This window comes from Antechinus flavipes, chromosome 3 (assembly GCF_016432865.1).
Source record: "Antechinus flavipes isolate AdamAnt ecotype Samford, QLD, Australia chromosome 3, AdamAnt_v2, whole genome shotgun sequence".
In the NCBI taxonomy this organism is placed as follows: domain Eukaryota; kingdom Metazoa; phylum Chordata; class Mammalia; order Dasyuromorphia; family Dasyuridae; genus Antechinus; species Antechinus flavipes.
This window is the reverse complement of record NC_067400.1, coordinates 371,728,864-371,756,363: the sequence shown is the minus strand read 5'-3', so window position 1 is coordinate 371,756,363 and position 27,500 is coordinate 371,728,864. Positions and strand designations below refer to the sequence as shown.

General features: G+C 32.2%; 1 protein-coding gene across 7 annotated transcripts in view; it reads left to right on the top strand.

Moving 5' to 3' along the window:
• Positions 1-27,500, top strand: part of GTDC1 (glycosyltransferase like domain containing 1) — a 544,967-nt gene that overhangs the window by 373,216 nt on the left and 144,251 nt on the right. For all 7 annotated transcript variants that reach the window (XM_051985822.1, XM_051985824.1, XM_051985825.1 and 4 more), the window contains one exon: positions 11,422-11,531. In XM_051985822.1, the coding sequence (XP_051841782.1) occupies positions 11,422-11,531 (110 nt within the window). The remainder of the gene's footprint in view (positions 1-11,421; positions 11,532-27,500) is intronic.

The window sequence follows — 27,500 nt, the reverse complement described above, 5'->3', positions numbered from 1 at the left end:
CATTTTAATTTCTTAAAATACTCCTCATTCAGGGAGTCTTCCCTTGCAGTAAAGGAAAACTTTTAAAACCTTAAAACCAAAATAGCCAAATACTTGTTATTCTACTTTTTGCACAAAAAAAGAGGGTGCTTTAATTCTTCATCTCTTTATAGAACTAGAGCAGTGACTTCCCAAAACAACTATTCCAACCTCTTAATTTTAGAGGAAGAGACTGAGACTCAGGAAATCAGTAGACTTACCCAAGACAACACAAATAATTAACTAAAAAAACTAAAGAATTAAACAGGATAATGATTTTCTTATTCAAATTACTAATACTTAATTTATCTTTGTACCAAATCTTATGTATATTGAACAGGAAAAAAAAGTAGAGAACTACTTAAGTGAAAATAGATTTAAGAGTACTTATTTCAGCCTTCTGTTGGGGAAATCCATCCTTAAGATACCTGGAAGATTCCTATCCATCTTATTTCAAACATCTGTGGAAAAGATTCCACAAGAAGAGTCTTAATGGGGTCAAAATTGATCTTGATATTTAAATAAACTAGGATTTTGTTTTATTATTACTTTATATTTTCTTTATTATTATAATTATTTTTCTGCTTATATTATAGATATTATTTTTCTGCTTGACTCTAATGTATTTTATTTATTCCCCCATAGTTCCTCCCTTTTAATTCAAAAAGCAAAGCAAAAGTAAAGCTTAAGTGATAAAGTTGGGAAAAGTTTGGAAGAAATGTTAATTGATTTTATAACAATAACAAATATATAAAATTGATCCTACCATTCTATTACATAGACCATATGCAAGATTTTTTTTTCTTTTTATGGAAGAATAGTAATCTTACTACCATAAATATAAATAAATTTAATGGACATATGACAAGGGCTCTCTTGGGAAGCTTTCATTTTGAAAATTGGAGTCCATCATGAAAGAGCAGTAGCAGAAACAAAATTCATTCTTATAGCTCTATTACAAAAACAACAGATTGGAAGTTCAATTTCCAGTGCTACTCTGTGGAATATTATAAGAATCAATGAATAATAGAGCCAGGGGGACAAGAAATCTCAAGAAGTTATCTGACTTATCTCTTCTTGCCACCAGAGAGGTGTCTTACTGAAGTCCAGACACCTACAAAGCCTCTCCAGTGCTGACTATGTAAAACAAACCTTAGCTTGGAATTAAAAAATCTCCATAATCTTGCTGTAATCCAACTTTCCCACCTTATCTCATATATGGTCTCTCTTATAAACTGTCTTCCGGTCAAGTGTTTATTTAGCCAAATCTCTCCTGAGCACATTTTACATAAATGAATAATTTCTCCTTTTTTCTTCTTGATGTTTTCTCTAGATAATGAAGAATACTTCATTAAGTAATAGATAATAAAACAGTTGACCTATCAAAAACCTTATTAGCCTTTATTAATGGTTGGAAATCTCACTTAAGGAAATTAGTTGCTACAAGAATAGAGCCCTGATCTGGAATTAGAAAAACCTGAATTCAAATATGACTTTGTGACCCAGAGCAAAGTCACTTAATCTTTCTTTACTTTATTTTTCTCCTTTATAAAATGGGCATCATTATATAATCACCCACCAGGGTCATCAGAAGGATGAAATGAGATAATAATTGTAAAAAAAATACTTTGCAAACCTTAAAGTGCATGTAAATGCTAGAAATTATTGGCTACTATTATTTACTAATTATTTACTAAAGAGAAGTGATTTATCTTGAATTTTATAATGATCACTGGCAAATATAATTGGAATCTGAATGTCCTAACATTTCTCTTTTTTTCTATATTATCCTAATGTTTTAAGTAACTATCTTTAAGTGATATCATATTTATTTTTGTTTGGGATTTTGTTTCATTTTTTGGAAGAAAAAGGAGGTAGGGAGAAGATTTATAGTTGATTTAAAGGATATAGTTACATTTCAAATAACCTTTCTTTTTAGTTTTCATAATTTTGCATTTGAATCTTTGGCCCTAAGAAAGAGAAGTACTGGAAAATCAGTAAAACGATCACTAGTTACTGTCATAATCACCAGTATGGAATCCCTTTACTCACATGTTGACTTAGAAAACCACAAATTAGCATTATCTATGCTTTATTGTATTTATATTTATTTATTTTTGAGCATTTCCCAATTACATTTTAATCTGTTTTGAACTTCATGAGGAGTTTGTCCTCTTCTCTCTTCCACCTCTCTCCTACCCAGTATACCCAGCATTTGTATTAGAGGGCAATGGAAAGAATAGTGGTTACTTTTCTTTCTCCTTCAATCTTTGGCCAGCACTTGGCCAAGTACTTAATTTGACTTTTAGGCTTTGAAAAACACAAGTGGCTTATGAAACCAGCTTGGCTGCTGTTTTAATTGTAAAAAAGTAGAAAGTATAATTGTTAGTTTTATGTAATATTTTTTATTTCCTTAGATTATGTATAATTGTTAAATTTCACAGCATGTGTGTGTGTGTGTGTGTGTGTCTGTGTGTGAAAGAGAGAGAGAGAGAGAGAGAGAGAGAGAGAGAGAGACAGACAGACAGACAGACAGACAGACAGACTTGAATACAGAGTAATAGAAAGTTATTGCAGCCCATTGAAGGAAATCAATGATCCACATCAGAAAACTGACCTTTGGAAGCAAAATGTACTTGTGATGGAGAACTTCATCTAAACAGAAATCTGCTTATAAGTTTCCTCTTTGTGATAAAAACTAAGTTCATGAAGAATAGATTGCTGCTAATTTCATTTTTCAGAAATTTGACAAAGTATGAATATAATAACTTATTCTATATTTCATTCTTATTTTACACTATACTTAACAAACCAAGGAGGAATTGGTTGGTTAAAGGAAAATTATGAGAACCTTGGAAGAAAGTGACCATGATATCTTGTAGCCAAATAATGGAATGATGAGGATGAACTAAATGAAAGTGGATTTCAAGTGATTGGAGAAAATGAGTAGGTTCTCATGGTCTCACATTTTACAAGAGAACATTCTAATTATTAATTATTCCAATGAGGAAGAAAGAGAAATGTGTCTAAAGAAATCGACATGGCTACACAGGGAGCTGTCTGATGAGTATCGCTTTTAAAAAGAGGTATAAAAAAATAAAAACATGAAAATACAACCTAGGATAAAGACAAGTAAGTGGTGGATTTATAAAAATAGTAGAAGTGAAGCAAAAATCCAGTCAAAGCAAAAACTTAAGAAAAATGCGAGAGACAACAAGAACAAAATGTGAAAATCAACTTGAGAGACAACAAGAAGAAAGATATATGATGAGTGAAAAGATATAAATTAATGCAAGAGAAAGTATTCACTTTATTTTGCTCTATCTTCTTTGCTATTAAAATTATCTTCAAAACAAAAGTGAGAAGGAAAAATGGTTTCCGAGGACAGGTAAAAAGGTAGTAAAAGTATCTTAACTGATCTAAATTAATTCAAATCACATGCTTCAAACAAATTATATCCCAGTATGCTTTTTAAAAAGTCAAATATGATCAATAAATTGCTGTGCATAGTCTTTTAGGAATTACAAAGAACTCCAGAAATCTGGTAGGATTGGGAAAATTATTGATCTTTATAATTATCCCTAAAAAAAAAAAAATACTTGAATAGGTTTTAGAGTACTTTTATAAAAAGGAAATGGTGACCACCCTTCCCTCCCCCAAGAGAAGAATGAATTCCCTAACAAGAATAGTTTTTGTGTAGTATTTTAAGGTTTGCAAAACACTTTTTATAGTTTATCTCATTGTCTCATCTCATTTCTCTAAATATCACAAACCAAACTAATTCCATATCCTTGAGAGTTATGGGACTCATAATAGATGAGAGGATTAATATGTTCAGGCAAATGTAGTTTATCTGGATTTTGATAAAACATTTGACAGTCTTCCACATGTTTTGCTTGTGGACAAGGTAGTGATGCTTAAACTAAATGAAATACAGTAAGGTGAATTTCCAACTAGTTAAATGATTGTACTACCAAAAGAGTATTTATTAATGATTAATGAAATGAGGGGCTTGGACCAAATGTCTTCAAATGTTCTGTTCAGATTTAAATCTATTACCTTGAGTCAGCCTGGAGGAAGGTTTCTAATTTAAGGCCACCAGACTCTGTCAGCTTGGTATTAGTATTTTATTCAATAACTTAAATGAAGACATAGTTGGACAATGCCATAGTTGCTATGACATTAGAAATGGAACAGATGGTTCCTATATCCATATGCTAACCAGCCTAGTAGACATTTTGTGGTAGCCATTTGTAAGGAAAACATATACAATAAATCAGAGATTACCTGTTTAAGGACTAAGAAAAGATTTGATTAATTGTATATATATATATATATACATATATATATTTAAATATATTTTGTTATATAAAATTTATGCAAACAAATACTTATATTTAAATTAACCTCACCAAAAGATTCTAAATCATGATGGTTTAGTATTTGGCAATTGTTTGTTCTAATAAAATTTTTTACTTACAACTTTATCTTTAACTATTGACTGTTGGTGTCAAATAGCTCTTTGCTTCTTTTGGTCTTGCAAATATTATATATACATACGTATATATTCATACACATTGTGTATATATTTAAAAACTATTACAAGTGATACATAAATGCTTGTTAGCAATATGATAAAGATGTTTTTGGAAAGAAAAATTTACTTCATGGACTAATTTATTATCTAGTATAAATATATCCCATGCCATTAATTACAAGAAATCAGTTGCTCCTAATAACAGATATTGTGGGTCATGGAACCTGAATTGCTTGAGAAGTCCCCCTCCTTTTTTTGAGGAAAACAATAGAATGTAATACAATAATCTGCAGCCTAGGTTCCTGCTGAATTATATAATCAAGGCCATATTTGAACCTAATAGAATTGACACTTATAAACTTAAGTAAATAAAAATTAAAAGACTAAAACTGGAAGAATTTGATTTATACATTTAACTTTTTCTTCTTTTATACCATATTATGAAAAGCAATGGGTGGAACCGTTCAAGTTTTCTGTTTGAAAGACCCTTTAAGAAAAGAGGACATGCATAATTAATACTGTTTATAAAACTAAAAAATGCAGCATATGTAACAACAAGAACACATCATTTTGAACAACTCTTTACAGAACAGACATTCCATATTGTGTTCATCTTCCTCCACAATCATTGCCATGACAATCTGGTGTGCTTAGCAGTTGCTGCTGAGTAAGGGAGACTGTATCATATAGGAGTTTTCCATGTCAGCCAAAAAAAAACACATCATTTTCTTTGGGTTATAGAAAATAAGACGTGCCGTTTACAGCATTGTAGCATTTCCTTCACAAATTCATTTCTATTTTGGTCTTTTTAATCATGAAATATTTAGAGTATTTTATTAGTGCCTTTCTCCTTTTTCTTAAAAGTATTATATATAGTTTTCTTTGTCATGTTTAACCATCACCCCCATTCACAAGAATGTAAGCTACTTGAGGACAAGGACAATTTCGATTACTGTTAGTTTTCCTTTTTCCTTTCCTGAAGGAAAGGGTTCCCCCCCCCCTTTTTTTTTTCTTTATGTGTGTGAGGCAGTTAGAGTAAAATGATTTGCCCAGTGTTATACAACTATTTAGCATCAAATGTTTGAGGTTGGATTTGAACTCAAGTCTCTACTCACTGTGCTCTATGCACTGTACCACCTAGCTGCCCATTTTCTAAGTGTCTTGTCTATAATAGGGGCTTAATAAGTATTCATTAGATTAGATTGAGTTAGATTGATTGGATTGAAATCATTCCATTTCAATTTGTTGAGTTTCTTCTCACTACTATGTAAGCCTAGGGTCAGCTAGATAGTAGCTAGATAGTAGAGCACCAGGCTTAGATTCTGGAAAATGTGAGTTCAGATCCTTGCTTAATTGTATGATTCTGCACATGTCCCTTAATTTCTGTTTACCTGTTTCCTCAGTTCTAAAATGGAGACAATGATAGCATCTGTCTCTCTCAGGGCTGTTGTGAGGATCAGATGAAATAATAACTGTATAGTGCTTAACACAGGGTGTGGTACTTAATGTGTTATGTAAATGCTAGCAATTATTATTATTATGCTCACTAATTATTATACTTACTATTATAATGCTAATAAATGGTAGTTATAAAGTATAATGTTAAAATTTATTTCATGAAACATCTTCACAGCTAAAGGTTCTGATAAAGGCCTCATTTCCAAAATATATAGAAAATTTACTCTAATTTATAAGAAATCAAGCCATTTTCCAATTGATAAATGGTCAAAGGATATGAACAATTTTCAGATGATGAAATTGAAACTATTACCACTCATATGAAAGAGTGTTCCAAATCACTATTGATCAGAGAAATGCAAATTAAGACAACTCTGAGATACCACTACACACCTGTCAGATTGGCTAGAATGACAGGGAAAGACAATGCAGAACGTTGGAGGAGATGCGGGAAAACTGGGACACTGATACATTGTTGGTGGAATTGTGAACAAATCCAACCATTCTGGAGAGCAATCTGGAATTATGCCCAAAAAATTATCAAACTGTGCATACCCTTTGATCCAGCAGTGCTACTACTGGGCTTATACCCCAAAGAGATACTAAAGAAGGGAAAGGGGCCTGTATGTGGCAAAATGTTTGTGGCAGCCCTGTTTGTAGTGGCTAGAAACTGGAAAATGAATGGATGCCCATCAATTGGAGAATGGCTGGGTAAATTGTGGTATATGAATGTTATGGAATATTATTGTTCTGTAAGAAATGACCAGCAGGATGAATACAGAGAGGCTTGGAGAGACCTACATGAACTGATGCTAAGTGAAATGAGCAGAACCAGGAGATCATTATATACCTTAACAACGATACTGTATGAGGATGTATTCTGATGGAAGTGGATTTCTTTGACAAAGAGATCTAACTCAGTTTCAATTGATCAATGATGGACAGAAGCAGCTACACCCAAAGAAAGAACACTGGGAAATGAATGTAAACTATTTGCATTTTTGTTTTTCTTCCTGGGTTATTTTTACTTTCTGAATCCAATTCTCCCTGTGCAACAAGAGAATTGTTCGGTTCTACATACATATATTGTATCTAGGATATATTGTAACCTATTTAACATATATAGGACTGCTTGCCATCTAGGGGAGGGGTTGGAGGGAGGGAGGGGAAAAATCGGAACAGAAGTGAGTGCAAGGGTTAATGTAAAAAATTACGCTGGCATGGGTTCTGTCAATAAAAAGTTATTATAAAATTAAAAAAATTATTTCATGGAAGCATATATTGAAAAAGATACTAGAAGTAATATACTGGAACCTCCTATCCTAGGAAAGAATCCTTGCCCATCATATCAGGTAGACAGTCAGCTCACCTCTTTGTGCTGAATACTTCTAGTGACAGAAAACTTTTCATGAGATAACACATTGAATTTTTTCATGACTATAAAGAACTCTTCTATATACAGAGCCAAAATCTCCCTCCCTGAAACTCCACCAATTAGAACTAGTTTTGCTCTCTAACTAGAACAGCATTTCTTTCTTTGAAAAGGAGCTAGGAAAAAAAAAATAGGAAAAGGAAATTTTAGCACTGCCCAACATCATATAAGAAGTAAGTCCTGGAGCCACTGTTTGAACTAAAATATTCTGCTCCGTATCTATTGTTGGTTTTCTCCCCTACTGGATGATGCTAAATTTTTTATCTTCATATCCTTCCATTATTCACATTCTTCCAGTTATCAATCATGGACCACGTCAAATCAATTCACCTTATCTTTCCACTCTGGTCCAACTAATGCCTTGTGTTTCTTTTCTTCACAATGACTTCTAACCTTCTTGGAAAAGTTGTCTATACCCAATTCTACCACTTTCTAGACCTCTTGTAATTGGGCTTTCTCACTTACTATTCACATCCTTATCAGCAAAACCAAATTTTTTTTTTTTTTAATACCATTGAGCACTCCTATCCTCTCCTGGTTCTTATTCAGTCCTTAAAATTACCCCTCTTTCTCTTTCATTAACAACACCTAATCCTCTTTCCAACCCTGTAAGGTAGTTGTTTTTTAAAGACCCGGGTGTGTACATAACATACAACCATATCTCTGGGGGAAGCACTGCTTACTTAAGGTGCTTCAGCTTTCTGCAGGTTGCACAATATACCCAGCTCACATAATAGGCTGAACAGTTCTCAGGGATATTTTCTTTTCTCACTCTACAATCTGACAATCTCTTCCTACCAAAATTTTAACTACTATTTACATACATGTATGTGTTATTATCTTATCTGTAGTTTCTAAACACTAGATTTTCATCTCAATCTGCCTATAGAACACCTCTATCTAAATGTCTTTCTGGCATTCAACATGTCTAAAACATAACAATCTTTTTCATGTCTGCTTTTTTACCATAATATTTGTTAATAGCACAATATTAACACTCTCCTATGGCGGAAAATGCATTTAAAAAAAACTTTTCCCATTCATCTTCAAATAATTTACTCTAACTTTTCTTCTTCTACCCCCCAGTTCTCTTTCACTTTCCTAGTACACCCCTGCTTGGAATTTATAGTAATCTACTAATAGGTTCTTCTCCTTTCACTCATTCCCTTTTATTCTATCCTTAATAACACTTCCATAATAATTTGTCTAGCACATCCATCAGTTCATGTCATTCACTTTCTCAAAATTCCTCACTGGTTCCCATTGCCTTTTGAGTAAATATAATACTTTTCTGTTTAATATTTCAGACCCTCCACAATCTGGCACCACTCTACTTTTCCAGACTTATATCATATTACTCCCCCACAGTACACTATACATTCCACCTCAGCTGAACAAGTCTATATCTCAAATATATCATTTGCTTTCTAGCATCTGTGTCTTTGTTTACATTGTTTCCCATGCCTAAAGCTTCCTCCTACCTCCCACTTCAAATGCCTGTTCCTCTATGGAGCCTTCCTTGATCCTTCCTGTTGTCAGGGATATTGATTCTTGAATAACTCTGATGTATTTAGCCTGTAATATTGTGCATTTTAGTTCATGACTTGTGTCTCTTGGATATTTTAAGTTCTGGCACAGACATTGCATTATAAAACTTTGTATTTTCTCCAGCATCCAAAACAGTAAGTACCTTGTAAACACAAGCATTTTTAAATTATAATTACAGCAAAAGACATTTATATAGCAAAGCACTGTATATACATGTTCTCACTTGCATTTTCCAGCAACCCTGTGAAACTGGTAGTACAGATATTATTATCCCCATTTTATAGGTAAGAAAACAAAAACTAAGACAGATAAAATAATTAAATTTCCTTCTATCTCTAGAAAACAAAAACTAAGACAGATAAAATAATTAAATTTTCTTCTATCTCTAAATCTGTGATCCTATGAACTTATTCATGATCATGAAGTTTTTAAACACATAAATGAGATTGGAGTCCAAATCTTGCCTCACTAAGTCCCAGCATTGTTTCCACAGCCTGCTAGAAATAGAAATACATTTGGCAAATCATTTGTATGTCTCATAAGAACAAATAATGTATTATTATAAGTATTAAATGCAGTCAGTGTGGATCTCTGAGAAAGTTCCTTAGCTTCTTAATGCCCTCAAGCAACTTTAAGTTAATTGCAAAGTTAGCCCCTACCTGCATTGATAGAGTTCATTGAACAGATCATACCAATAAAATCATAGATCCAGTAAAATAGCAATTTAAAATTAAATAAAATTAATACAGTAATTATTTGATTTGTATATCTGCGTTTTGTATCCCATATACTTTGTAAATCCTGTAAGACATTGTTCATGGCTAATATGACAGTATTTATGGAAAACATCTAAAATACCCACCCATATGAATATTATCTTGAAGAGGGAACTGCATTCTTCATTGTTTAAACAAACAATTGTCATTGATTAAACAAACTTGGTTCTTCTTATAGAGCAATAAGATATGATTCTGCTTCAAGGAATTACTGGTTAAAATAATATGATTCCACAAAACCTCATAATCCCAGGAGATTATAAATGTGATTTCAAATGTTAATTAGTGTATGCATTTGTTTTAATTCATGACACCAAAAATATTGACTAAATTATAAATTAACACATATAGGGTTGCAGATGTCATTTTTCTTAAGATTTCCTGAATGACACAATTTTCATATCTCAGAGTAGTTTGATCAACTTGCAGATTTGTTCTCCATCATTAGCAAGGGAAGAAGAAATGCCATTGGCAATAGATCCACTATTTTATTATACAATAAAGAGAGTAGAAAATTCCAAATAAATTAAAAAACAAATATTTTAAAGACATCTGGTCCACATCTGTCTGAAATAAGATAATTTAAAACAGTGTAATTAAACACAAGTAATACTGTAATATTCACACCTTTGAATGTAGAAAATAACTCATTCCATTTTAATTTGACTTACCGAATTAGAAAAACTTTTACTCATTTGTGTATCCTTTAACCTCTCATTCTGTCATTACATGAAGACAGACAAGCAGCTAATGTTAAAAAAAACCAAACAAACAAAAAAAAAAAAAAAACTATTTCCAGTGTTTTTAAGATTGCTAAAGGAAGGAATTATCTTTATTCAGATAGTTCAATGTAAAGTATTACAGAGTTTATAAGCATATGCAGACTTTAAAGTTTTTTTTTTTTTTTAAGTATTTAAGACCCTCCAATTAACAGCTTAAAAGTCTAAGGCCAATACAGAATAGGAGGTGGAAAAACTCTCAATTTATTTTTGCAATTTCATCCAGTGCACAAAGAAATCAGATGGTTTCTATAACTAAAATACCTATTTACAGAATTATATTTCTGTACTTTTTGTTCTTTCATTCCAAAAATATACTTTATTGTGTTGCCTCCACAGAACAGATTTAAAGATCAGGAAGGTAAAAAAAAAATTGCCTATTCCCATGACCAGTACAGAAATTATGAAGATGATGATGCTTAGAATGGTCTTTTTTTCCCCCTCTGCTTAGTCTGAAGCGATATCCATTCAGAGAAATGGAAGATATATTTAGCTTTCTGTAATTTGACCTTTAGAATTTGAAAGGTTAAGACATTTGTCTCCAAAAGAAAAAGAAAGAAAAAGTCTTAAAACCTAATATCACTAGGTTTTGATCACAAGGGATAAGTTTTTAGAAATTAAAAAAACAAAAAATAAACTGACTGATAGTGTAATGTAAAGTTAGAGAATAAAAGGATAAGCTCAGATTCAAATACCAGAAACTCCTATTAGCAAATATAAAATACTAGAATAATTGATGCTAATTATAAGTGATATACTTATTAATGATAAGTAAAATACTTTTTTCTAACATATATGTATATGTGTTTATGTATGTATATGTACATATATATACTAAGATAACACAAGTATATTCTATATATTTGTTTCTAGGGAACATGATAAAGATCCAGAAAGTTTTTTTAGGTCACTGCTGCGACTTCAGGAGGCAGGTTTAAGTTTCCATGTATCCATTCTTGGAGAAAGCTTTACGGATGTCCCAGGTATCTATTTCGAATTATCTGATTTCTATTTCTATACATATTATATGCTCTTCAATATGAGTATTAACTTTTACAGATTCTTTTGTCAGGATAATCAAGATAAGTAAAAGAATATGCAGTAAAATTAAAGCCTGAATCAATTAAAGGAACACTTAAGTAAATAAGCATTCCTTGATTTAACTTGGAAGCATGAAGTTGTCTATTTTATCAAATATGTTTTGTACAATATATCCTTGTTGTAAATAAAATATATAGCTTTAGGCATCTTAGCAATTATGGGAATTGGGAATTTGTAATTGGATATAGAACCTTTCACCTCGGGGTTGCTGGTTTGAATTCTGCCCCCATCCATAATGGTTGAAATGTCTTACCATCTGTTTAGTGGCCTATGTGAAAAGATTTTACCATTTCCCTTGTAATTTGGAGTAGACAACAGTCCCTCTCACAGCTGGCACTAGTCACTGCCCTTTTTTTGCTGATCTTAAAAATGCATTCAATAGGAGCTAATGGTAGCATTAGAGAAGTTATTTAGACCATTAAAGTAACTGGACACTTTCAGTGTCATCATCTTCAGTTTGCATCCATTTTGGCAAAGTGTTTGACCTTTCATAAGCACTAGTATATATATGTTCTAGTTTTTATATTAAATTATGTTATTATCCAATATTAATTCAGTTCAGGAAATATTTGTCAAGCAATTGGTGTATTTAAAGCACTGTGCTTGAGGGAGATACAAAATTAGATAAGATATAGAATTTATTGCCTAGTAGAGTAATATGACCAAAATAATACACAGTCAAGGCGTTAGAGAAGTACCAACAAAGCAGTATGTGAAGTCTGAGAGAAAAAAAAAATGTTATTTCTGACTAGAGGAATCAGCAAAGTCTGACACGGTATCAGAATTAAACTAATAATTCAGTAGGCAAAGACGAGGATGAAGGACATTCCAGATACAAGGAATAGCTCAGCTGAAGAAAGGTAATTATAGAACATCAAAATCTCTGAAGAATTAAAAGGTAAAGTATAGAAGAATGGAAAAGTGTTTACTGGCTGAGGCTTTTACTATACAGAGTTATTAGAATAATTGAAGGAAGTGGCATGTGGATGGATAGATATAGAAATATTTTTCTGTGTGTGTTTGTGTGTGTGTGTGTGTGTGTGTATGTATGTATATGTATAGAGGTATAAGTGTATACATATACACATACATACACTCCATCTGATGACAATAGGGACTATAAGTAGGCTATAGCATATTATTCAAGATGACTTGTGTACAAGAAGTGGACACAGAAGATACTATTAGATAGAAAAGCAACTTAGCCAGTCCTGCAGAGAAGGAAAATAGATGGACAAGCCCATGACAAAATCACTGACCATAAAATTTTGCAAGTCCAAAGTCTTTTAAAGAAAACATCTAGAATGTTTGGTAGATTCTTGTCTCAAATACAAATCATCATCATCATTGCTTAGCACTTTAAGATTTGCAAAATATTTTACAAATATTATATCATTTTAACATTACAACCTACCAGAGAGATAGGTGCTGTTACTATTCCTATTTTATAGATAAGAAATCAGAGATTAGTGATTTTAGAATTGTTTAATTATAGTAAGCAGCCAACTTGGATACCTTTTTGTAGTTTCTAAATGGAAAATAGGAAAATTATCATGGAAGTCCAGAATACTTTAAAGAATTTCCAGAGGGCACATCTAATTTCTTCCTCACCCTGTCATCTTCGTCTTTATGAAAATGAAATTTATTATTCTTCTGCCAACATAAGTCTCGTGAGTGTTTTTCCAAAAGTTTTTCCAAGCCAACACCTTGTTATTCAGAGATGCCTCTGCTGGTGGTGTTTCTGAGTGTACATATATATGTAGGTAGCTAAAAAGATTTTTCTTTGATGGTACTTTGCCTGTTCTTGCAGAAAGATTTTAAAAAGCCATTCTACCATTTAAAATATCCAACAAATTTCACTTTGTGTTTGAAATACAAATTCTGCAGCATCCTCGATGCAAATATCATAATTTTCACTAGTTCACATGACAAGGTCATATTAGTAATCGTTAACCATGAAATAAAGTGCTAATTTTTTTCCTCTTAAAAACAGCAGCAAATGCTTAAGATCTGAAATCAGTGAAATGTGTATTCCTAAGAATTTCACACAAATGGTTGTTTTAAACAAAATATTCTTTTTCTTGAGCAGCCAAAAACCTTAGCTTTTGGAGTTCTTTCTGTATTTCAGACATTATAGCAGAAGGAACGCAGCTCTCGGCAATTAATGTAGTCATAAAAAGTTGTTGAGAAAATAAAAACTTGAACTAATATCTCTGCAGAAAGAAAGCATTCTGGTTTATCTTTAATTTTAGGTTAAGAACAGTATTTGGGCAGCTCCTGATTCTGTTTACTGTCACCTAAGTAATCATTGCTGTCATAATTATATTTCTCTTTTTCTGAGCTCTGAAGCAATGGTTATATAACTCTTTACAATTTTTCTCCCAATCTCATCCCCCATATTTTCAAAACAATCTCTTTGTAATAGGTTTCATTATCAATCTAGGTATCAATGTAAACCACATGGTTTAAAGCACTACTGTTCGAAGATTTATAAAAAATCTGAAGAAATTTTATTAAATATTTTGTTATTTACCCTTAAAAATGGGAAATGGGTGAAAAAACAGACATTGACACAGACTTGCATTTTCCAAGGAAATTCTAAATCAGTCACCACAAAAAAAAAAAAAACAAAAGAATTTTAACACTACATCAGTCAGAAAATGCTCACTCTCCTTGCCAAAGGAGCCAAAGACTTAGAAACATAAACTTATTTGAAAATATTATAGAAGAGCATGGTGGAAGATTATGAGCAGAATTGCCCATAAAACTAAAAGCTGCACAGGTGAAAATAAAAGTATGCAAAAGTTTAGTAAAAGACCCAGGTAAGTAAACGCACTTTAACAGCATTTAGAGATTAAATTGGATGAGGCCCAAAGACAGATGAAATAAGGGAAAGACCTGTCAAAATCTCTTTAAAACAAAACAAAACAAAACTTTTTTTTCCCTATCGGAACAAGGGAGGCCACTACTTGACACTGCAATCCCTGATGTGCTTGCACAAAGAATTAGAAATGGCTTAAAAGGAAACAAGATGGAAAGAATCATTAAAATAGATCAGGTATACTCGGAGGAAGTTCATGCTAGAGGCAACACAATTTTGAGTGTCTTGAGGAATCAATTCTCAAGATAGCTAAAAGAAGGAAGGACACCAAAGGCTTAGAAAAAAATCTTGGACGTTATTATTACTTAAAAAAAAAAAAGGTAATTGAAAGAATAGCAGTAACTACTGACCTATATACCTACTTTCCCATTTTTATGTGAGAATAATCTACATAAGAATTATATATTTAAAGCAAGTGATTGAAGTAGAATTCATACTTTCATTTGTAGTCCAAAGGGGGGGGCATATTTTGATTTATATATGAAATTTTTCTTTATGTTTAAATATAACAATAAATAAATAATTATAATTTTTTAAAAGAGAGAAGAATCTGTATAATATCCAAGGAATATAAAAAGGAATTGCCAAGTTTTTACAAATAATGATTTGCAGCAGACCACACTTTTATAGTCATAATTGCCTAAAAGAGGCGAAGAAGATAAAATCCCATTGTATATTATTTGTTGAATTTTTTAAAAATAACTTTGTAAGTAAACTAAAATGCTGCATTAAAGTTTCTCCTCCGATGATTCCTATAGACATACTGTTTAAATTATTGTTTAAAAAAATTGATTTTTTAAAAATAGCAGATGTTTTGGGTAGAAAATTGGGGTTGTTAAAAGCACTGCACAAATTCTGAAAAAAAAAAAAATAGGTCTATATCTTCAGCCCAATTTTAAGTTCAGATAATTGTCCTTGCGGCTCAAGATATATATACTATGGATTTTTTTTTTTTTTTTTTTTTTTTTAGTTTTCCATTCAACTAACTGTCTTAATCTGTTCAGAGGCATTCTTCATTTGTTTTGTTTTGTTTTTCTGTGTGCATAGTTAGGTTCTACTCTTATAGGTGATTATATATTTTAAGTAGGACATTGTACTTAATTTCCATGATTTGATATTTTATAGCACACATGAAGACATCTTCAAATAGGAAGAATTGGAGGATCTTACCTTTTTATAGAGAATTTCTCCATTTTGACTCTTTGCTGGACAAATTCAAATATGATGGCAAACATATACATACATACATATACATATATATATGTATATATATATATATATACACATACTTATATATATTGTAGAGAGTGTATATATATACACTCTCTACAATATATATAAGTATGTGTATATATATATATATATATATATATATATATATATATATATATATATATATACACACACACACATAAACTCTTTTCTCATACCCTTTTTAAAGAACTTTGTTGATTTCTATGTAGGCTCTTCACATAAAAATGAGAAATTCTGTTTTTATTCAATAGTTACCAATCTTGAGCACCTTTTTTGTAACAATAAGATCTAATGTTTTTCTCTTAAATTTTGACAATTTCTTTTTTTGTTACCTTGATAATTTATCCCTAAAGTACCTTCAAATTTGTGTTGCCTTTCTTCCAAATTTCATCTGCTTCTACCTGGTTCAATTTAGCTTCTCTTTTTATCCTTACTTTCTTTCGTGTTAGTTCTATTCCTTTATGCAGTACATAACAAACTTAGATATTAGGGTCTAAACGTGGCTATTCCACTATCACTTAAAGTATTAGTTCTAAAAATATGACAGATCATTTGTATTTTTCATTTGTTTGTTGTTTTCTATGTAACTATGCCTCTTTTAATTTTGCCTTGGTTTGGATATCATAATTTACATTAAGCATGTCCATTAACTTTCAGATCTTTTTCAGATAAATAGCTATCTAGCTGTAGCTCTCCTAACATATACATAACAGTATTTTAAACCCATGTACTTTTTAAAAAAAATTCTACTAATTTTGATACTTTTTAGAGTCAATTCAATATTTTATCAGGGTATTATTTTTTATATTGCTATCATCAGCTGTGTTATCCCTCTCAGCTTTGGATTGTCTAATATTTTAATAAGCGTGCTGTCTTTATTTTTATCCAAGCAATTTATTGACAGAGACAAGCATAGATATCAGGGATGCTGTGCTCATTAGAGACCTTCATTCAAGTTGACATGAAGTTACTGGTGAATACTTTTGGTGTCTGACCCTTAAACCCTTTTTGAATCTATTTTCTTGTCTAGCCCACATTTCTCCATTATTTCTGGAATAATAGCATGAAAGAATCTTGTCAATGTTTTGCTAAAATCTAGATGCTATATTTTCATGATCTATCAAAATAGTTACCTAGGCCAAAAAAAAAAATGTATGAAGTTTGGTATAATCTGATTCTAATGAAGTCTGTTCATTCACTTTTTCTATAATGATATATTATAGAATTTTGCTAGGGATAGAAACCAAATTCACTGGCCTGTAGTTTACAAAATTCACTCTTTTCCCTTTAAAGAAAATAATACTTACTTTTCTCTAAACCTTTTCTACTCTCTACAATCTTTCAAAGATTGTGGGCAAAAATCACTATCTGACAGTTTTTTTTTTTTAATTAAAATGTTATTCCTTTAACAAAAATTTATTTTCTCTTCTTCCTACTATATTATCCCCTATTGAGAAAAGGGAAAAAGAAAGGGAAAGAATTCCTTTTTAGCAAATATGCATAGTCAAGAAAATCAAATTACCTTAATTGGCCACTTCCAATTGGCCTCATTCTACATATTTAGCCCCTTTCTTTTCTGTCCTGAAGCAGAAAAAAATACTTTTGTTATCTGCCTCTAGAATTGTCCTTTAGAATTGTGGTTGATTATTACATTGGTAGAGTTCTTATGTCTTTCACAGTTATTAATAGTGTTATTATTGTATAAATTGTTCTGGTTTTGCTCATTTTACTCTATATCAATTCATATCAACCTTTCCAGGTTCATCTTAAATCATCCTTTTCATCATTTCTTGCAGCACAGTAGTATTCCATTAAATTCATATAACATAATTTCTTCAGTCATTCCTAAACTGATGGGCATTCTCTTAGTTTCTAGTTCTTTGCCACTACAAAATGAGCTGCAGTAAAAAGTCTTTGTACATATGGATCTTTTTTCCTCTTTCTTTGATGTTTTTAGTATATAGGCCTAGTAGCAGTATCTGTGGATCAAAGGGTATGCACAGTTTAGTCATTAGTGGGGCATAGTTCCAAAATGCTTTCTAGAATGGCTAGACCAGTTCACAGCTCCACCAACAGTGCATTAAATGTGCCTGCTTTCCTACAGCCCTTCCAACATTTGTCATTTTCTTTTGTTGTCAACTTTGACAATCTGATAATACCTGCCACTTCCTTCCCCCTTTCCCCGCCAGTGTCTTTGGATGTATTTCATCTGGGCATGATGGTGAGAAATCTTTAAGGCAGATTGCAGCTCTCCTAATTCTATTCTTATTTATAGTATCAACTTTTCTAATATCCATTTTTATTGTCTTTTCCAATCCATAGATCTTCTTTGCATAGAAAAAAGATGCAAAATAAGAATCGTGCCCTTCTCACTCTTCCATTCATTATCATATCTTTTTTATTTGAAACAGAGGAATTATGATCCTTTCTTGATAAAGAGGTTTTGTAAAATTTTCCACCATTTTATTTTGGGAGCTCAGTCAGTTTTTTTTTTCAGTCAGTTATTAATAAGCACTTATATCTGTTATAGATCTGGCTATTTAAGAGGTTGTTCATCTGAAAATTTCAGGATCTTGCTTAGATTTTTTTGATGAAATCACCCTACTTTCTCCTAGTTCCCTTACTTTTCTTTTTAGTCTCTTTGCTAATTGTGCTAGTTCTTCCTTCTCTTCTGTGCCCCTCCATATGGATATCTCACTCATATCACAGTCCTCTTCACTCTCCATAATATGCTTTCTTTCTTAGTCACCTTATCTATCCATCCATCCATGACTTTAACTATTACTTCCATGCAGATGAATCTTAAGTCTCTATCTCTATCTAATCCCCAGTCTCTCCCCAGGATGCTAGTCAAATATTTCCAACTACTTTTTGAACATCTCCATTTGGATGTTATACTATAATATCAAACTCAGTTTGTACAAAATTTAATTAATCTTCCTCCCAAAATCTTATCCTACTCATAGTTTATTTTGGTTGCTGGTTCCACAATTGTCATTCATTCAGACTCTAAACTTTCTGGTTAACTTTGATTCTTCCTTCTGTCTTATCTAGTACATCTAATCAATTATTAAACCCAGCAGATTTGATCATTACAGTATATTTGGAATCTGTCTTATTTCTGACCTATGATTTTTCTGTGAGCATTAGTGATACCCTCTTTCTAATCACAGTCTCTACATTATCTCCCAATCCCATTCTCTCCTGCCACTGCTTACCTCTGTCAATAATTTTTTATTTAAATTAGGCTTATATTGTTTCTTATCTTTTTAATATACAGCTAGGTGATGTAGTAGAGAGAGCTCTAGACTTGGAATCGGAAACTCTGAGTTCAAATTCTTATTCAGACATTTATTAGCTGTGTCATTCTGGATAAGTCACTTACCTTCTATCTGCCTCAGTTGTTAAATGGCAATAATAATAGCACCTCTGTCCCATGGTTGTTGGTGAGAACAAAATCAAGTAATATTTGTAAAGTATTTTTAAAACAATAATAATAATATTTAACATTTATTAAATACTTACTATGTGTCAAGCATTGTACTAAGTGCTTAACATATATTATCTCATTTGATCCTTACAATAATCAATCTGAAAGAGAGATGCTATCATTATTCCCATTTCACAGATGAGGAAACTGAGGCAATAGTGATTAAATGCCCAGGGGCACATAAGTAATAAGTATCTGAGGATGAATTTGAATTCCAGTCTTCCAAACTTCAGATCCAGTGATTTTTAACTATTTTATTTATATTATCCTCAGTATTATTATTGTTAGGCATTAAGCTTCTTGAAGGACCGAAACTTGTTTGTATCTCTCTTTGCTCTGGATTTAGCACAAAGAATTTGAACTTAAAAAGGAAGGTAAAGGTGGTCTTCCACTATTCCTTTTATTTTTGGTCCTGAGTGCAGGAACAGAGCCTATTTTTTTCTTTTTTTGCTGCATATGTATTAAGTACCTACTATGCACTAGTTCCCCTATTCTATTCATCAAAGAACCTAAGAGCTACAGTAGATCCCCAGCCTATGTTAGATTAGTTAGCAATTCTTTCCAAGACATTCCCAGCAACTAACTTTCCAGCTTTTCTTGGAGGACATTTGTAGTCTTCATTAACCAACCTCACCTCATTTTCCACAGTATCTAAGATGTATTACTCACTCATTTAAGTATTTATCATGTGCTAGGTACTGGGGATTCAGAGACAAAAATGATAATTCCTGCTTTCAAATGTATTGCATGTCTAAGAGGGAAACCATTTATACACATAAGAAGGAAGTGCAAATATACACAAAATAAATACAAGTTAATTTTGAGCTAAAGTACTAGCAGGATCAGGAAAGACCTCCTGAAGAAAGCTAGATATTCTTAGAGAGTTAGTGGGGAAAGAGTACATTCTAGATGAAAGAAAAGATTATGCAAAACAATGGAAACCATTTCTCCAGTTGGTGGATAGTACTTCCTCAATTTTCAATTTTTTGCCACTACAAGAAAAAATGCAAGGGCAGCTAAATGGTATGGTAAACCACTGGCCATGGAGTCAGGAGTGTCATGTTCTCTCTAAAATGTAATGTTCTCTGTTGAGATTTTCTTGGGGTTCTCTGGGAGCAGCCTTCGTTTCAGTTCAGTAATTACCACACAAGTATTCAGGGGTTAAAGTCCAAATCCTTTTTGTCTCCTTCACAGTCCTATCTCCTTCACTTGGGGCTTGGCTAGTTTTCTGGAGGCCTTCTGGAGTCTTGGTTTCAGTGGAGAAGTGAAGGAGGAGAGCCTGCCACCTAGGTAGTGTAAGATGGGATGAATGTGTCTGAGTCCAAGGGCTTGGGCTCAAGCTTCTTGACCTGGGAAGAAATTTGACTTTACTGTTATTAACATTAAACAGACTAATAACTAGCCCAGTGTTCCTCATGACCAACCACCATTGTGCCTCTTCTTCCAATCATTATTGGATGATTTCTCATCTGTTGATACCATTTTCTAGTATAAGTAGCCGCTTCTTTTCCTGTCTGTATGAATGGCTTCTTATGGTTTTTCTTCTTTCCTTCTGACTCTTTGTTCTACCCTTGAAACTTTTGGCTCACTTGGAAGTTCTTGTATAGCTTTCTACCACAGCTTTAATTTTATTTTTATTCTTCTCTTTTAAAAAGATTATTTAGTATTTTTTTTCCCAGTAACATGTAAAAACAATTTTTAACATTCATTTTAAAAACTTGTGAGTTCCAAATTTTCTCTTTCTAACTCCCTATCCTCCTCATTGAGAAGGGAAGGAATTCAGTATAGATTATATATGTATAGTCATGCAAAAAAAAAAAAAAGCTCAAAAAAAAATAAAGTTTAAAAAGTATGCTTCAATCTGTATTCATGCACCATGAGTGCTTTCTGTGTCTACTACAACTTTTAGATTCATTGCTAACTCTCTTATTTTTCCCCCTGTATCTTCTAATGGAGATATGTCTTCTGCACCAACTATTCCTTCAGCACTGGATAATTAGATAGCTTTTTTCAAAAGTTTATCAAGAAAGGTAGGTAGAAGTAAGAAGCAATTTAGATTTCAGATCAAGTCGACTGAATTCATACCTTTGCCTTAGAGCCCTCCATACTGTTCCTAAAAAACTTCAGCAGTACTGCTGGGTAATTTTTGACTTTATGTTCATGTTCTCAGATATGAAAATAAAAAATACAAACTGTTAATGTCCACATTACGATAAAATAGAAAGAAAGCAAACTTTCCCTGACCAATGCCAGATTAGCAAAGTGGAAATTCAAAAACAAAAACAAAAACAAACAAACAAAAAAACAAGACAGCCTGATGTAGATAAAGGTGAAAGACCTGGGCTCAAGTACCCTCTCTGGCACACTATAACTATATGACTCTGGACAGATGACTTTAATGTCTCAGTGCCCTGTATACCGCTCTAAAATTATAAGCATATATATGAAATGATGAGCAGGTAGGTTTCAGAAAAACCTGGAAAGACTTAGATGAACTGATGCTGAGTAAAGAGAGCAGAATCATGAGAACATTATACACAGCAACATTGTGCTATGACCAACTATGATAGACTCTTCTGAGCAATACTATGATCCAAACCAATTCAAAGGGATGGAAAATGCTCTCTACCTCCAGAGAAAGAACTATGGAATCTGAATACTGATTGAACATGAAGTTTTCACTTTTTTAATTTGTTATTTGTTTGTTTGGAATTTTTTTTTGGTAGTTTTTCTTTTTGTTCTGATTTTTCTTTTACAATGTGAATAATATGAAAATATGTTTAACATGATTGTACTGTATGTTTAACCTATATCAGATTGTTTGCTGTCTTAGGGAGGAGGAAAGAAGGAATGGAGGAAGTGAGAAAATTTTGGAACTTAAAAATCTTACAAAAGTGTTTAAAACTATCTTTACATGTAATTGGAAAAATACTATTAAATGCAAAAATAAAGTTATAAACTAATTTGCATTGGTAAAGGGAGTCTCCTCCTGGGATATTCTACACACAGTTTGTATGTCCCATGTGGCCACAATAAAGTACTGATGGAACCAGATTGAAAGATCATTGGAAAATGTGTGTGTGTGTGTGTGTGTGTGTGTGTGTGTGTGTAAATAGTACAATAAAACTTAGATAATATTCATATGTGATTTTATTTAAGTCAGTATGAGATACAGGGGTACTTATGTACTGTTTATCCCTTATTTCTATCTGGGTTTGACATCACTTCCGTATACCACTTAAGTCAGAGGTAATGTTCAAAAAACAGCTCCACTCCTAGACTCAGTCTGATCTGTTCCTTTAAGAAGCCAACTTTGGTCAGTGACCAGCAATTCTACTTTGAACAGTTAGTGTTTTACTTGTATAATGTTCTCCTGGATGATACTACTCTTGGACAGGTGGCAAAAGGCTTCCTGGAAAATAGACTTTGTAAATACTTGTTCAAGTCTCAGTGTTGAAGAATAAAGTTCATCCTTTAAGGAATTTTCCCTCTAACCATTTTCTCCCAACAAAATAGTTCTGATGCTGGCATATTTGGTATTGTATTTGTGGAAGAAGACTGAAAAATGGAAAAAAGAACTTGATATTTTTCTTACATTCTCTCCTATAGTGAAAAGAGAGATGTATCTCTCTCCAAGCCCTTGAAACCTTACCTCTAGGATAAAGACCACATTGCATTCTTTACATAAACTAGTGCTCCATAGTACTGGCAGAAATGCTGTCTGCAAGTCTTAGCAAAATGTTCCTTTTCCCTCCATACTGGCTTTTAAAAATACATATATATGATTTTTATTTTATAGAATAAAACAAGATTTTCCACAAAAATAGTACAATAAAAAAGATAACACATCAAACTGCAAGTCTGCTATGCACAACTTGATATTTCTTTCAAATGTACAACAAAATTATCATGTAAATATTTTTCTTCCCTCCTCCCCTCCCCTCCCCTAGAGATAGGTACATTGGACAGAAATAGGTGTATATGCATAATGAAATTATTTTATACATGCTTCTGTTTATCACTTTTTTCTCTGGATATAGATAATATTTTTCTTCATATATCTTACATAGTTAATACTTTTCATGCAAATTCCAGATTCCTTTGTTTTATTTTGTTTTGTTTTTTTGCTGTCCTTGTTGCTCTTGTGACTAAGCACTATGGAAAACTGCCTATTTATAAACATGAGATCCCAATCATAAATATAACGAGATCTAGTTATAATTGGAAAAGACCTTAGACAGTGTTCAAGCTCCTTTATTTAAGTGGAGATCCAGAGAGATTAAGTGGTTCATCTGAAATCACACAGTCAACAAGCATGTGCTGGATACTGAGCATACTAAAATAAATAAAGAACCAATCTCTATATCCAGGATCTTATGTTCTAAAGAGAGATATCAAATACATATGTAAGTCTATGCAAAATAACTATAAAATGAATAAATGCAAAAAATACAGGGTAGTTGGGGAGAGGAGCCGCTAACGGCTGGGAATATGAACTTCATTTAGAAGAAAGGATTTCTCTGAGGAGGAGTTAAGGAGGAAACATGGGCATGACCAGTGCAAATGCACCGAGATGAGAAATGGGGTGTCACGTGTAAAAGAAAGATATAACCACTTTAGCTGGATCTTAGATTGTGTGTGAGACAGAGTAATATAATGTGAGAATGGAAAGGTAAGGTAGGTCCTGTTATGAAGGGCTTTGAAAACCAAGCAGAAACTTACATTTTATCTTAAAAGCACTATCTATGGGTACTAAGCAATTGGGGGCAGAGAGGGAAAAGGGAGAGAAATTTAAACCCAGGTCTTCTGACTATAAAAGCAATAATCATCTATCTCTTTCATTAACTCACTCTCTTAATTTTAATTCCCTTATCTATAAAATGGAAATGCTCATACCTCGTATGGTGGTTCTTAGAACTCAAATGAAATAATGTATGTAAAGTTGGTGGCATTTGTCCCTCATTCTCAGAGGACTAAAAGCACATCTCTGTGTTGGGGTCAAAGTACGGTGTGTTCAACTATAGCTTATCAGACCAGGGCAAGCTTGGAGGATTCTACCACAGATCAGGTACATCATTTAGAATGGAGATGCCTTGAAATGTTCACATCCCATGTTTTTGTTGTTGTTGTTGTTGTTGTTGTTTTGAGTTATTGCAATTCCGAATGTAGGTAATGTACTTTGCAATGTGTGTGTATGTGTGTATATATATGTCAGTTGGTATAATTGTCATAACTATGACTACCTTATTCCTTTTCAATATTTGACAGAAATTCTGAAATGCTTTATGTTCATTTGAGTCTACAGCTTTTCAGAAGGTGCTCTGATTGCACTAACCCTATGAACTGGCTCTTCAGAAGCCGTATCATTACTTTGCAATCATATACCTCCACACACATGATGTTCAGTGGTACTGTTCTATAATAAGCATGGTTTCTATGCAAGATTTGCTTCTCTAGTTCTATCACATTTTGGAAGGGTAAAAAATATTAACCTGATTCAACTCTACTGAAAGGAATTTTTCAGCAATTTATCTTATTTATTAAATGTAATTAAAGGTGCTATAGAAAAAAATCTAAACTTTAGAGTCAAAAGGACCTGGGTTCAAATTCTGCACCTGGCACTTAACTGACCTCATATTAAATGCAATGATCTGGCACATCACTGATCTCTGATTAAAGTTTAAATCACTTTAAACATCCTGGGCCTCAGTTTCCTCTAAAGGCTATGATAAGGATAATTTTAGTTAGAAAATTTAGTCTAAATAACAAATCTGTCAAAAATGTATTTCAGTAGGATTATGAAGAATTTTACTCTGACTTTAAATTTGAATTTTATTATTTTTCCTAATTAACAAATATTTGTTTTCTATCCCTTCCACTCTTTCCTAACCTCTCCATGCAATTGAACCATTTTCCCTCTAAAATTATTTATTAAAAGAAAGCATAACAAATGAGACATCTTTTTAGACATGGCCAATATGGCAATTTCTTTAACTTGAGTATGCATTTTTGTTATCAGATTTCCACTTGTTATAATCAACCAAAGTTTTCTTTGCAGATAATCCCTTTTTACCTTTTGTCTTTAAGTCATTTTTGAAGGCTTTATGATTTAGCAGTTCTGGGATATTTGGGGCTAGCTTTAGGAATAAAATGATCAAATTATACCTATATCTGTCTGATATAATGTGATGGGCTACAGTACTTAAAATTCTGTCATTAGAGATTGATTCCTTTAAGTCATTAAGTTTTATCAGTCTTCAGAGTTCCTCTATTTGAATACAAATATCCCTCTGAGAGATATCAGCTACTGTCTCAGTTAGGCTGACACTTAGCGAGAGTAAACCCCTTTGGGAGCAAGTTACAAGGTCATAGCCTGAGGAAAGAGAGTTAGCAAGAGAAGGTAATAGGAATGCTGAAAGAAGCAGAGGAGAGAGTTCAGAAGACCCAAGTCTGCTTTTAATTTTGTCTAGTGTCTACTCTGCAAGTTACTCTAAAAAGTCTCATGGTAAAACAAGCAAACAAACAGAAAAAACCCTAACATTCACATTGAGAAAATTTGTCATAAGTGCAAGTGATACACATATATGTATGTATGTTCTCTCTATATATTATGTATAAAAATGAATGTCATGTTGGAATCAGAACACTGAGTTTAGAATCCTGGCTCTGCTATCTTATTACCTTGGATGAGTTATTTAACTCCTTCTGGGATTCAGTTTCCTTACTTGTAAAATGACTGCTTGGTCTATTTAAGCTGCTTATTTGCTGTTTCTGTTAAAATTCATCCCGTCTCCATATCTTTGTACAAGTTGTCTTCTGTGGCTAAAATCATTTATCAGCTTGTCTCAGCCTTTCAGATTGCCTAACTCCCTTCAAGTACAAATTTTTCATCATCCCAAAATCTTCCTCTAGTTGGTCAATATTCTCCCTACCCCAAAAAAATTACTTGGTATTTAACTATGTATGAAATGATGACTTCACCAAAAACTAAAACAAAACAAAATCCAAAAAAAAAAAAAAAAAAAAAGCATTTTCTATTTCTGAGTATATATATATATATATATATTGGGTTTTTCTTTAGTTATTTTTATCCCCAATAAAATAAAAACTCGGGAGTTGGGACTCTTCCTTTTTTTGTATACCCAGAGACTAGCATAATCCCTGACATACAGTGGACACAACTAAACCCTTAAGATGAGTACCAGCCCCCTCCAAATTTTATGACTTGTGTGTCTTTATACTAGCATTTTCATACTAGATAAGAAATAAGAAAGTTAATGCTATTAAGGAGGCAAAGAGCAAATTGAATTAACAAGCTAGGTATAATTAAATATGTATTTTTTTTCTACTGCAATTTTAGAATGTTGAATCCAATCTTCAAGACAAAGTGAATGGATAAATTTTACTCAGTGAAGGCTTGGGGGGGAAATCTCATGATAAGATATTTTATTTATTCAAGGATAAAGTAGTGCATTAAAAGGATTTTTTGAGAGAAAATAATGTTCTAAACCATGATCAGGATTGTTATAAATAGACACTAAGGAAGTAATAAAAAAGTCATAGGATTTTGAGAAGACACTTGAGTGTCCGGCTAACCTTAACTGAACACAAAAGGAATTCCTATTATAAAATAACAAGTGATGAGTAAATTAATGGGAGTTCAAAAGAGAGGCCAATAAGGGAGACTAGAGCAAGAAAAAAACCTTTGAGATCATTTTGTGTGACCTCCTCAGTTTATAAATGAGGAAACTTGCCCCAAAGGACGCAGGGTATAGATTCATTGAATCAGTTTGAATGTGATTACTTAATTATTCAATTTAGTGTTGTATCTAATTTTAGATTTAAAAATTCTTTATATTCTCGAAGTTATGGATTTTAAAGGGTATGTTTTACTTTTTAATTTTGTATATGCAAACCAAATCAGAATAGTAAATATCATAGTTCATTTTATTCTTAATTTTTTTCAGTTTAAAAGATGATATAATGATACATATAGAAATTATTGATGTTAGTGAAAATTTCTCATTTTATCACATACTCATGTTAAAAATCCTAAATCAGATGGCATTATTTCAGTTTATTTAGTGAAAATGTATAATATGTACTAAAATTAAAAAAAAAATTAGGGTTTTTTATGTCTAAAATTGTCCCCTACAATTTAACAAATGGTTTCAATTTTTAATTCCTTTTTAATGGTGTAGCACACTTGCTAAAGATGTCAAATTG